The following is a 12,751-nucleotide window of genomic DNA, read 5'->3' on the forward strand; positions in this document are numbered from 1 at the left end:
CTGGTATCACAAGTTATATCTTTATTACTGTATGCCCAATAATAGAGATGTATAATTATTTTTATGCATTTGCCATTTAAATCTTGTAGGAAATAAAGTAGAGCAGTGAATCAAAATTAAATTAATACCAGCTTTTTTTTTTTTTTTTTTTTTAATTTCATGATAGAGAGAGAGGCGCAGAGACACAGGCAGAGGGAGAAGCAGGCTTCATACCAGGAGCCAGATGCGGGACTCCATCCTGAGACCCCAGGATCACACCCTGGGCCAAATGCAGGCGCTAAACCACTGAGCCACCCAGGGATCCCCTAATACCAGCTTTTGTAATTGTCCATGTATTCCTTTACAGAGAGCTTTATGTCTTCGTACAGCTTTGAGTTACTGGTCATGTTTTTTTCATTTTAGCCTGAAGAACTCCTTTAGCCTTTCTTCCAGGGCAGACCTGGTGTTAACAGACAAATTCACCATTTGTTTATCTGAGAATGTCTTAGTTTTTTCAGTTTTGAAGGACAGGTTTGCTGGATAAGGAGTTTTTAGTGGACAGTTGTTTCAGCCCCCATCTTCTTAGCCTGTGAGGTTTCTGATGACAAACTGGCTGATACTCTTACCGAAGGCCTCTTGTACTTGACAAGTAGCTTTTCCTTGTTGCTTTCAAGATTCTCTTTTTTCTTTTTAATGTTCAGAGTCCTTTAATAATACCAAAATGAAAATATTGTTTTTTTTTGACAGTTTGATTGTAATGTGTTTTGGTGTGCGTCTCTGTGTTTATCCTACTTTAAGTTTGTTGAGGTTGTGGATTTGTAAATCCATGAAATATCATCAAAATTGGGGAGTTTTTGGACACTGTTTCTACAGATATGCTCCCTTGCCTTTCCTCTCTTGCTGGGACTCACATGATATGAGTGTTGGTCCATAGGGGACATAGATGATGTTCCAGAAGTCCAGTAGGCTCCACTCACTTTTGTCTTGTTTTTTTTTCTTTAACTGCTTTAGATAATTTAATTTGTCTCCTGTATAAATTTGCTGATTCTTCTGCCTAGCCAAGTCTACTAGAAGCCAACCCCACTAGTGAATTTTTCAGTTCAGTAACTGTACTGGTGAACCTGAGAATATTTGTTTGGTTCTCTCTCTTTTTAAATATTTGATATATTTATTTGAGAGTGATCGAGAGACACATGATTGGGGAGAGGGGCAGATGGAGAAGCAGAACCCCTGCTAAGCAGGGATCCCGACACAGGCCTCAGTCCCAGGACCCCGGGATCACAACCTGAGCCGAAGGCAAGAACCTTAACTGCCTAAGCTACCCAGTCACCCCGTTTGGTTCTCTTTATAAATACCCATCTTTTTGTTGGTATTCTCATTTTGTCCACATATCATTTTACTGATTATTTTTAGTTCCTTATCCATGTCTTTGTTTCGCTTTTGAGCATATTTAAGAATGTTTTAAAGTCTGTGGAATAAGTCCCATGTCTGAGCTTTCTCAGGGATAGTGAATTTTGTTCCTCTGAATGAGTGAGCTTTGTATGCTTTGTGATTTGTTGTTGTTACTGAGAACTGGGTATTTGGTTTTGTTTATAATGTGTATAATGTATTGTTTCAAGACTTTTCCAGATTATTTTTGTAAAGGCTGTTCCTTGTTATATGTGTTCACTGAGGAGTCTGCTCCTTTAGCTTGTGTTCAGCTAAAATTTTGACAGAGGTCTCTGTTAAATGTCATGAACTGAAACGGCCAGACCAGACCCCTCTTCCATGAAGAAAGGAGGAAAGAGAATACAATAACCTTCCCAGTCTTCATAGACTGGCTTTGTTTTGAGACAGCCCCTTATTAATTAGCTCCACTTGCTTTTAGAGACTAGGGAATCAACCCAAGGTGAAAGCCTGAGCTCTTTGCAGGACTGTTGTGAGCATCTGTCTCGCTGGGAGGTGGCTTTCAGAATTTCCCACACACATGGCTGCTTATGACTGCCCTGACTTCCCAGAGAGTTTCACTCAAGCCTTTATGGGCTTCAGATGGTTCTTTTGTGTCTCCACCAGTAACCTGCTACCCTAGGTGGGTGTCGGTTGGGAGCCACCGTATAGCTTTTGTGAGCATTGTCTGCTACTTTCCCCATTTGTGTTCGGAGTTATGTGAGACCAAGTGAGTTAGTCCTTCAGGAAGCCTCCAGCTAAGATAGCACAGATGGACACATGCCCATGTAGATCAGGTTTGCAGACTTCCAGGAGGGGAGACCAAGACCACACCATGCCACAGAAATGCCCACATATGGAGGAGAGCTTTTCCTTGGTTTGCGTAGTTGCTATTAATAAACCTGTGATGGTTTTTCAGAGTACTGCAGAATTGGTTTAGAAGCTTTTGGTTATGGGAACCCCTGGGTGGCTCAGTGGGTTAGCACCTGCCTTCGGCCTGGGGCGTGACCCCAGGGTCCCGAGATCGAATCCCACATTGGGCTCCCTGCTTGGAGTCTGCTTCTCCCTCTGCCAGTGTCTCTGACTCTCTCTCTCTCTCTCTCTCTGTCTCTCATGAATAAATAAATAAAATCTTTAAAAAAAAAAAAAGAAACTTTTGGTTGTTTTCTTGATGTTTCTATAGGGGATGGAAGCTTAGAGCTTCTTAGTTCACCATTTTGCCTGATGTTTTGTAACCTTTTACATGGGAACTTCTTCTAGGTTGTTATTAAGTTGTTTTTCTAATAATAGAGAACTACTGATAAACTTTTAATGCATGTAATTTTACACAGACCTAAAACTTCATTGCCCAAACCAATAAAATGCAGATTAATGACATTCATTTAGACTAGCAAGTGATGTTTTGCTAGAACTAAAGCTACATCACCAGGTACTCGTGGTACTAGTTACCTAGGGTTTCTTTGAGTTTTCCACAGCCTGAGCTCCTGAACACCACATGAACAACTCTCCCACAACTTTTGCCTGTTTGTTTCTCTGGCTTATGTGGTGTCACTTAGTCCTCACTAGGCAGGATTGAATTTGGGGCATTTTATTTATTTTATTTTTTTGTTTTTTTAAAGATTTTATTTATTCATGTGAGACACACAGAGCAGTAGAGACACAGGCAGAGGGAGAAGCAGGCTTCATGCAGGGAGCCCGATGCGGGACTCGATCCTGGGTCTCCAGGATCAGGCCCTGGGCCAGAGGTGGTGCTAAACTGCTGAGCCACCCAGGCTGCCCAAATTTGGGGCATTTTAAATCAAACTTTTTTTCTCAGAGCAGGTCAATTTAAGTATTGTCACGTGGTGCTACCGTGCTCCTAAAGCTATATACAAACATTGGCAAATGTTTAAGATTTTGTGTTTGCATCTTTTTCAATTAAATTTATTTGAGAGAGAGTGTCCACGAGCATGGGGAGGAGCAGAGGAATAAGGAGAAGCTGACTGTGTCCTGAACATAGAGCCCAACAGAGGATCTTGAGATCATGATCTGAACTGAAATCAAAAGTTGGATGCTTTACTGACTGAGCCACCCATGCGTCCCTGTGTTTGCATCTTTTAATCTTTTAGGGTACCTGCAGATTCCCAAGGCACCACAGACCCCAGTTTGAGGTAGCTGATGGTACAGAAACTAAGACTTGCTGTTAGAATGCTTTTCTAAGAGATGTAGAGTGACCAGCGTGTGGTGCTGGGAGACAGTGGTTTTGCACAGTTGGGAGGGATGGCCTTACAAAGGACGGTAAGAGTGGGAAAGCACAGCTAGGAGACCTGACAGATGGTTTGAGCAAATACAGGCTGTGCTCTGGTTGTTTGGTTGGGTCCTTTGGATGAAATAGAGAAGGTAAGGAGGATGGCATCACAGAGTAAGAGGTGATTCTAAAGGTGGGCCGGGACCAGAGTGCGAGGGCCACAGTGGTGTTAAGGTTCTGTTCTGAGTATTTTACTCAGTGTCTTCATGACGACTCTTAAAAGTAGGTGCTACTGTTGGCCCCATTTCACAAATGAGGAAAGACACACAGAGGTGAGATGATCTGCCAAAACTTATTCACTTAGTGCACACAAGCTGAGCCTCACACCTGAACAGGTAACCTGGACCAAGAAGGACTTGGGAGCTTTCGAGGTACTTCCTGTTACTGGCCTGGTGGGTGTCGATTTTCTTCTTTTCTCTTTTTCTCTTGCTCTTTCCTTTGTCTTAGTGAGAATTTTAATTATTTATTTTTAAGATTTTATTTTTTCATGAGAGACATAGGCAGAGGGAGAAGCAGCCTCCATGCAGGGAGCACGATGTGGGACTTGATCCCGGGACTCCAAGATCACACCCTGGGCCGAAGGCAGGCGCTAAACATCTGAGCCACCCAGACATCCCTTAATGAGAATTTTTAGACATCTGTGCAGGTTAGAACATAAAGTAAAACCCTGCATGCCCCCTGTGAACTCAGAGTTCCCCCTCCCCCCCAATTTTGCTACTTTTGTTTTATCTCTTCCTTCCCTCTACACACACACATTTAGAAAAATGATACGTATGTATTTACTTCCTTACTTGCCTGGTGTTTTAGAGCAAATCCCAGATGATGGGCCATTCACCATAAACATTCCAGTGTGCATCCCTAATGAACACCATTCCAACTTCATGCCTCGCAATGATTTCTGTACACCCGCAGACTTCCTTTTTGGGGCAGAAAATGAGTTACAACTATGACTGCCTATGTATTCTAGGTTTTGTTTTTGCCTTTTTTTTTTTTAAGATTATTTTTAAGATTATTTTTTAAGATTATTTTTTAAGATTATTTAAGATTATATGATAGTGCAAGCAAGGGGAGTGAGTGGCAAAGGGAGAAGCTTACCCCCTCCCCTGCCCCCACGTGCGGGGCTCCACCCCAGGACCCCCGGTATCATGACGTGAGCCACCCAGGCAGCCCTGCCTGTACATTCTGAAGAGAACGTTAATTGTTTCTCCTTGGGAAATCTACACGCTCACTTCTTTGATTGCCCGCATCCGTGGTAGGTTATTTAGAGAATGCTGAAACACTGGAAGAAGCAAGAGTCTGAAATATCTTGTTCTGGTTGGGATAACAATTGTAGGGATTTTTAAAATTGAGTTTATGAGAGTAGGAAAAATCACATAAAAATTATTTATTGTTCTTCTGAGTCTTTGGATTCCACGTGCCGTTTGGTTTTTAGTGCGTGGAGAAGGATGGCTGTTTGGCAGGGCCTGTCATCGTAGTTTGGATTTTGGGTTGAGTGGCAGGGACATGTGACTGCATGCAAGGGGTTATTTTTGGTATCTGGGTGTCGGCTGCTCGTCAGAAATCCTAACAAGTTAGCGTGAGCTGCACTTGTGGAGACTCCGAGAACGCCAGGCATGGTTCTGTGAGTTTTTGAACTTTGGAACATGGGTTGTTGCTTCAGCAAAGAATTAAGTAGTGACTGTGACAGTGAAAAAGCTGGTCTGTTGCAGCAATCTACGGAGCAGCCGGAGCCGGAGAACAAGATAAGTAAAGCTTTGTCTTCATTACTTGATGCCCTTGAAGGTGAGGAGCTTCACGGTGTCAGACATGGAGGCAGCAGGGCAGCTGCCGGAGCTCATCTGTGGACGACGGCTTTCATGGGGCCAGGGTGCCAGCAGGGTCGGGGGCTGAGGCATTCGTCGCACTCGGTCTCCTCTCCAGCATGCCCATTCCTAATGAGGTGTGAGCGTTTACAGGAGAGCGCGGAGAATTCCGAAGGCGTTGCTCTTGCCCGGGGTTGTGACAGCGTCTCGGTCACGCACTGTGTGAGCTCCGTCTGTAAGCCGGGTCTCTCGGAAGATGGTCATTCCAGACGTGACGCGTCTCTCTCCTGTGTTCTGGGGCCTCGTGACCGGGATGTGCGGGAAGCAGCCCTTGTGCCGAGCCACCTCGGCCAGCCCCCGGCCACCGGGGCTAGGTCTGTAGCGGTGGATGTGGAGATGAGCAGCGATGTGAGCTCCTCGGGTACACCTGGGAGGGGGGCGAAGGCCGAAAACCCTGTGTGTGTGGATCACGAAGCTCGGAGGCATGAGAGAGCGCGCGAGTTGTACAGTATTTGTGTCATAGACCCTGACTGCCTGGACGTAGCTGATGAGCTGGGTGCCCCCGAGTGTGAAGCAGCTGCAGTAGAAGACAGTTGGTCAGCTGTCACCTCTGAGGCAGTTCGCAGAGGGGCCTGGCCGCCCTTGAGGGCCGCACAGGGGCTGGGACAATTAGACGCTCGGCGGGAAGAGCTGTCCCCATGGGGCGTGCCCAGGGCAAGCAAAGTGACGGCAGTGTTTAAGGAAAACGCTACGCCAAACGCTACGCCGGGTTTTGAACTAATGACTATGTCTTTAAGGGCACACACTTACGCCGGGTTCTCTAAGGATCACACTGAAAGCGGTGCGTTATGTGACGTGGGCGTACTCCCCAAGAGGGGTGGTAGCGCAGACCGTGCGCGGGGCGCCCCCGAGGAGTGTGAGAGCTGTCGTGCGGGCCAGGTAAGTCTGATGGCTGGCGCACATGTCCATTTACTTACCGTCCTTTCAGAAGTTGAGAGACGCGGCGAGCCCGGGGCTGTGGCAGCCAGTGTAGGCCGGAGTGTGAGCTCGGAGAAGGAAGGCGAGGATAATTCTGTCCGGCCCCTGAGCTGCCATGGTAGCAGACCAGAAAGTAGACTCCTTCCCCAGGCTCTAGAAGGGATTCATTTAAGTCCAGAAAGCCGTGTCGCTTCCCTGAGCTTTGGCAGCGAGCGTCTCCCCATTCACACCGGTTGCCAAGAAGCAGCCCCTAAGAGACCTGGTGATCCTGGACCGGAGCACCTCCTGGGGCCCGCGATGGGCGAGGGGCAGCAGCAGGGCGGCTGCAGCCCGAAACCCGGAGGCATCCAGCCTGCGAACAAAGATGGTTCATCTTATCAAGATAAGGAGAAAATGAGCATTTTTGAGGAAGAGAGTCATGGACAGAGGGCTTCTGAATGGAGATCTTCACATCAGGTAGACCTGTGTGCAGATGGCGGGGCCGGCATGGCCCACGCACACATCTGTGATTTGATTGGTACACCGTGCAAGACACACTCGGAGGGAGCGTGCCAAAGAAAGGGCGCCCCGGAACTCAGAAGCTCACAGGAGGTGCTCCCGGATGACAAGACTCTTGATGGCTCCCAGTGTCCTAAGAGTAACTTCATCTCCTCTGCATTTGCTTTCACCTTCGCTGAAGAAGAAAGTGAAACTAGCCTGAGTTTTAACCCAGAAGATGGAATGTCTGTGAAGAGTATAGAGAGTGACCGGCGAAGCTTAGAAAGTGCTGGAAAAGAGTCACTGAAAGGCAGTCCCAGAGAGACCAAGAAGAAGGACGGAGGAAGCGTGAAGTCAGACTCTGAAACCCCCGTCAAGCGGGAAACCAATACGGCACCATGTGGGGCAGTGCCCAGTCTGGCTGTACGGATGCGCAGGAGGCCCGAGAGGGCAGAGCAGCCCGGCTGCAGAAGCCGTCCCACGGAGGAGAACCATGAGCCCCGCGCAGTGAAGGATGATGGACATGAGGATGTGGATCTTGCCCCACCTCCAAACCAGAGTTCAGGTTCAGGTGAGTGGAGGTCACAGGTACAAGAGAAGGACTCTCTTAACAGCGATGAAAATGCAGGGCTGGGGCCGCTTTCCTCAGGGTCAGCTGAGCAAAGTTCTGATGCCTTAGACGGTGGCACGTCGGGGGCGAGCCAGCCAGCACCAGCAGGTAAGGGAGGGGACAGAGACAACATCGATGTGTGTGGGATGAGCACACACGCACACCGTGTCAGCCAGAGACGTGCCGTGCCCGTGCTTAATGGACCTGCGGTACATGGTGCTGTGGTTTCCATGGAAAGTCCACGGGTGACTCTCAGGGAATTGGAATTAGGTGAGACTCTTGAGGGCTGTTCGTGTGTGGCCAGTGTTGAGGCTGCCCCAGCGGACAGATATACAGCCCCTTGTCACGAGGGCCTGCAGGTCATTCCTGTCATCCCAGGTGAGGCTGCAGAGATCGCGGTACCACCCTGCGGGGACCACGTCTTACCACTCACAGAAGATGCTGTAAATATTCCTGAAAGCCCTGCAAGAGGGGATTGGCAGAGCTTCCCAGAGGAATTGTACTCCCAGTTTGTGAATGAACTTGCCTGTTACCCACTGGGAGGGTTTGTGAGTCAGCCGTTTTCTGAAGGACTGGCCGAGGGCTGCAGTGGGTACCAGGAGGTCTGTCCTTGGGCACAGACGGGTGGCAGAGAAGCCCTCGAAGAGGAACAGGTACCTAATGAGTGTCTGCACAGGAGGCCACCAGACCTAGAAGTCGCCTTGTACTGGATGGAGACGCCCCCGTATCAGTTCCTGGTGGCTGAGGATGCTGTTATTTGGGGATGGCAAAATAGAGGTGGACAGTTAGTAAGTATGATTTATCAGTCTTTATTACTGTGCTGTGAAAGGCGGGTGTTTCACTCTGATTGCTTTTAACTGCCATGAAGTTTTATTCTAAGTAATGGGCAGTCATTTGAATGTTTACGTGAGGCTGTGAGTCACAGCATTAGCTTAACCGTTTCCAAGCTGGAGACCGTGACTCCGTTTGCTGTTTGGTATGTTTAGGCCAGAGCTGGTGTGCCAGCTCTGGTTAGCACTGCACCCAGCACTGCCGGCCCTCAGACGCAGCTTGGTGCAGGCCTCTTCTGTGTGCACTCTCGAAGGCTGCCCTGCCCGGACCGTGTCCTTCCTCATGACCCCCTTGTTGGAACAGAACAGGCATTTGTCCATTGAATTTTAAAGTCACTTCTCAAAAGTCCACATGTGGACAGTATAGATAGAAAACTCAGAATCTGTGCTTTCTGCTACAAGTTTGCCGCTTTTACCTGGCTCTGAAGTCTGCCTCCTGGCAGTCCAAGCACCTGCAGAGCTTTCCAACCATGGTGCTCCGGCCCTGCTCATTTGAAAGAAGCTTCACAGATGCTGCTGCAGTGGGCAGCTAATTTGAGCATCTTTCTAGCTAGTCTGTGATAAACACCAACGCTCAACAAACATGAAGTTAGTCTTGCTCTGAAAGTAGTCCTTTTCACTGTATAATTGAAAGGCATACTTCTAACAGCAGAATCTCATTGACTCAACCAGTAGTTTATGTATTTATAAATTCAGTTCATTTAAACTAGAAGCAAAAAAACAGTTCACCCATTTTCCCAGCTCTTGCTCCCACCTCTGGCAACTACTGATTTTGTCTATGAGCTTGGTTTATTTGTTTTTAGAATCCACATAGAAGTGAGATCATATGGTATTTGTCTGATTATTTCTCTTGCAAAATACCCTCTAGTTCCCTCTGCATCATTGCAAATGGCAAGATTTCATTCTTTTTTATGGCTAAGTAATATTCCATTGTACATATATATACCACGTCTTCTTTATTCATTCATCTTTCAGTGGACACTTAGGTTGTTTCCCTATCTTGGCTATTATAAATGTAAATAATGCTGCATTGAACATGGGGTACAGACACTTTTTTCAAGTTAGTATTTTTGTTTTCTTTCGGTAAATATCCAGAAGTGGGATTGCTGGATCATAGGAGTTTCTATTTTCAGTTTTTTGAGGAACCCCCATACTCTTTGCCAGAGTGGCTGTACCAGTTTGCATTCCCACCAACAGTATAAGAGAGTGCCCCTTTCTCCACGTCCTCGCCAACATTTGTTATTTCTTTTTTTTTTTATAATTTTTTAATTTTTAAAAATTTTGAGAGGAGAGAGAGCGTGTGTGTGTGTGCTCATACACATGAGAAGAGGGGTATGGCACAGGCAGAGGGAGAGGGAGAAGCAGACTCCCCACTGAGTAGGGGAGTCCAATACGGGCTCAGTCCCAGGACCCTGGGATCATGACCCGAGCCAAAGGCAGACGCTTCACTGACAGAGCCACTCAGGAGCCCTGATGATAGTTTATTATTAGTGATTTTTGTAGACAAGAAAAACGACTGATGGTAGTAAGGAGATAGATGTGGTTCAAATGTTAGTCCCAATTACATGAACATAAGTGTAAATGTAACCCTGTAACTTAGGGAAATGTACATTTAACCTCCTTTCTGTTCCCACAGTTGGGATTTTTGCTAAAAAGAGTTACATTGAAGTTAATAGCTTTTGTTTCTTAAGTAGTGGTGGAGGCAAAAACTCTAGAAAATTAGGCCTTGAAGTACATAAGCAAGGTGTGATTACCAATTACGAAATAAAAAGTTTGAAAGTTTCCTTCCCCCGCCGTCTCACCTACTTTATATTCCTCAGCTCCCTTGTCCCCTTCTCTGATACTAGCTCCTCTGATTCCTACTCAGTAACCTGTCAGTGGACCATTCTTTCTCTTGTCCAGAAAACACAGATTTATGAATTGTTAGGTTGTTGGTTTTTTCTTTTTTCTTTTTTTTAATGGAGCCTGGTGTTGGGGTGCAGAGTTTCTTCAGAACATCAGGATTTATGGATGCTGTACTTTGAAAGAGTGGTGTGGGTCATTTATATAAAATTGCTTCAGGATGCAGCTATTGAGGTCAGCTCACTTTTGGTTTTAATAACCACTGCTCAGCCATGACTTTTCAGTGGAAAAATAAAACAGGTAGCCAAGCAGGTGAAACTTGAGATGTTGATGGCTGCTTAGAGTTCCACATGACTGCAGGACAAGACCCACACCTTAAAGACATACAAGGAAGACAAGTTATTTTTCATGTGAATTAAATGGAGGTCATGAACTCTTGGTAATGTTTTGTCTTTGCTGATGTTAGAACAGTTTTCTAATTACTCTCTTGGTGGGCACATTACTTAACCTCTCTCTGCCTCAGTATTCTTATTTGTGAAAGCTTCATAGGGTTGTTGTGATTAAGCTCAGGAAAGTCCATGGAATGTGCCTGGCACCTAGCAGACTCGACGTAGTTGTCATGCCAGCAGCTCCTAATTATATGTCTCCATTCTTTCATGCCTTGTCACTCAAGAGTCTCACTTCAACACTGGTTAGCTGCTTGAAATTGTGTTAGATCCCAAATACTTGATTTGGATTTGAATATTTACTGCTTAAGTAGTAAATTACCTAAGGATAGATTTCTATTCAGTTGTGGCATGTGAGATACACACTTGAATACTGCTTAACTGCCTAAAATCGTGTTACGTATTGGGAATGCTCCAGCGCAGTTAGCTGCAGAAGGTGCTGACAGTGGCAAGGACCCCTTCGTGGGTGGTAGGAACTTAGAGGACGTGTGGTTGTGTAGTGGAGGTCAGGGCCAGCTTAGTGGGTTGAATACAGTAACGTGGGAAAACTTCATGTGTGTTGTGTGGTGGAGAGTCCAGCCAGTAAAAGGTCTTTCTATCAGCATTGGACCAGGAAAGAGAGAGGGGCATGAGGTAAACAAAACAAAGAACAACAACAAAACACAGGTGGAAAACAGAGTAAATGATGAAGGAGGGTGATGATGTCTGTGAAATATGGAGTGTCTCCTGCGTTGCGCTCTTTCCTCATGAGAGCAGGGGTTGTGTCTGCTTTGTTCATCGTTCTGTCCTCACACTGCACTGAAAACGAACTGGAAGTTTAGATGTCCCATCAGAAGGGAGACTGAAGAATCCGTGCTTCTGGAGTGTGATACCCTCGAAGAAGGGAAAGCCTGTTGGGCTCTCTCACCTCCTCGGGGTGCAAAATGCATGCTGTCGTGTAACCACATTGGCCTCTCCTGTCATGGTCGGAGATAGTCTTGTTTCTCACCGAAAGCTTTAATCACCACAGCCAGAATGAATTTATTCTGTCATCTAAAGATTGTTAATCTACACATTTCCTCGAGGGCTCATCATGGTAGTATTGGGTCGCATCTGCCCTTGGGGCTCATGCAGGGGTGCTGGGAGGCTGCTTCCAGTTCAGGGCTCGCTCCTGCCTGGCGCTCCCTGGGGGCCTCTGGGACCGGGACCCTCATCCCCCTCCCAGGAAGCTCTGATCCCTGCGTAGTGGTATCAAGGCTTGTATTACCTGGGTATTATTTGGCTAGGTTTGCTGATAGAACTGACAATGAACTGGAGTTTGGGGAGTAGCTGCCCCAGATACATTGATTTTTCTTTATTTTTATTTTTTAAAAATTTTATTTATTTATTCATGAGAGACAGAAAGAGAGAGAGAGAGGCAGAGACACATGCAGAGGGAGAAGCAGGCTCCATGCAGGGAGCCCGACACGGGACTTGATCCCGGGTCTCCAGGATCACACCCTGGGCTGAAGGCGGCGCTAAACTGCTGAGCCATCCGGGCTGCCCTTGATTTTTCTTTAGATTTGGGTTCACTTGAGATGTGTGAACAAGAGAAGAAAACTCAGGGGGTTGTTAGGTGCACCAGGAAATGAAGGTGTGAGCATATGAACACTGTCCCAGTATTGCCCCAGCAGCCGGACAGAAAGGAGGCCAGTGTCCGTGGAAATGAGCAGGTTCACAGTGGAGGCAGCACGGAGCACCCGTCTTGCAGACCCATTAGAAGATCTCTGTTCTTCCAAGCGGCTCGCGTGTTCTGTATCCTTCATAGTATGAGTATTTGAGCTTTGTTTAAGAACGTATTCATCTGCGTTCTGTTCAGGTTTGTAAGTCTGAATTGTGTCTAGAATAGAGATGACAGTTGGATCCCCAGTTGTTTACTGAATATCTGTGAAGGCAGGTCCCTCATCCTTTCATTTGCAACTTCTGGAGAGCCCTCCACTCAGTAGGAACTGAGGAGGCTGATGGTGAGTGAAGCCGAGCTTGGTGTCTCGACTTTTGTTACTTTGCACCACGTTTCATCCCCAGTGTACACATAAGACAGACTCTGCCGTTCTGGC

At 46.6% G+C, this 12,751-nt stretch overlaps 1 protein-coding gene across 4 annotated transcripts in view; it reads left to right on the forward strand.

The window, feature by feature from the left end:
* LARP4B (La ribonucleoprotein 4B) overlaps positions 1 to 12,751 on the forward strand; it is a 94,190-nt gene that overhangs the window by 32,282 nt on the left and 49,157 nt on the right. Inside the window, exon 1 of one of the 4 annotated variants that reach the window (XM_038530228.1) lies at positions 6,754 to 8,346. The exons of the other annotated variants lie outside the window; for them this stretch is intronic. Within the exon in view, the coding sequence (XP_038386156.1) occupies positions 6,769 to 8,346 (1,578 nt within the window). The 5' untranslated portion in view covers positions 6,754 to 6,768. Of the gene's footprint in view, positions 1 to 6,753; positions 8,347 to 12,751 lie in introns of those variants that run through there. 4 annotated transcript variants of the gene reach the window in all.

Source organism: Canis lupus, chromosome 2 (genome assembly GCF_011100685.1).
Source record: "Canis lupus familiaris isolate Mischka breed German Shepherd chromosome 2, alternate assembly UU_Cfam_GSD_1.0, whole genome shotgun sequence".
Taxonomy (NCBI): Eukaryota; Metazoa; Chordata; class Mammalia; order Carnivora; family Canidae; genus Canis; species Canis lupus.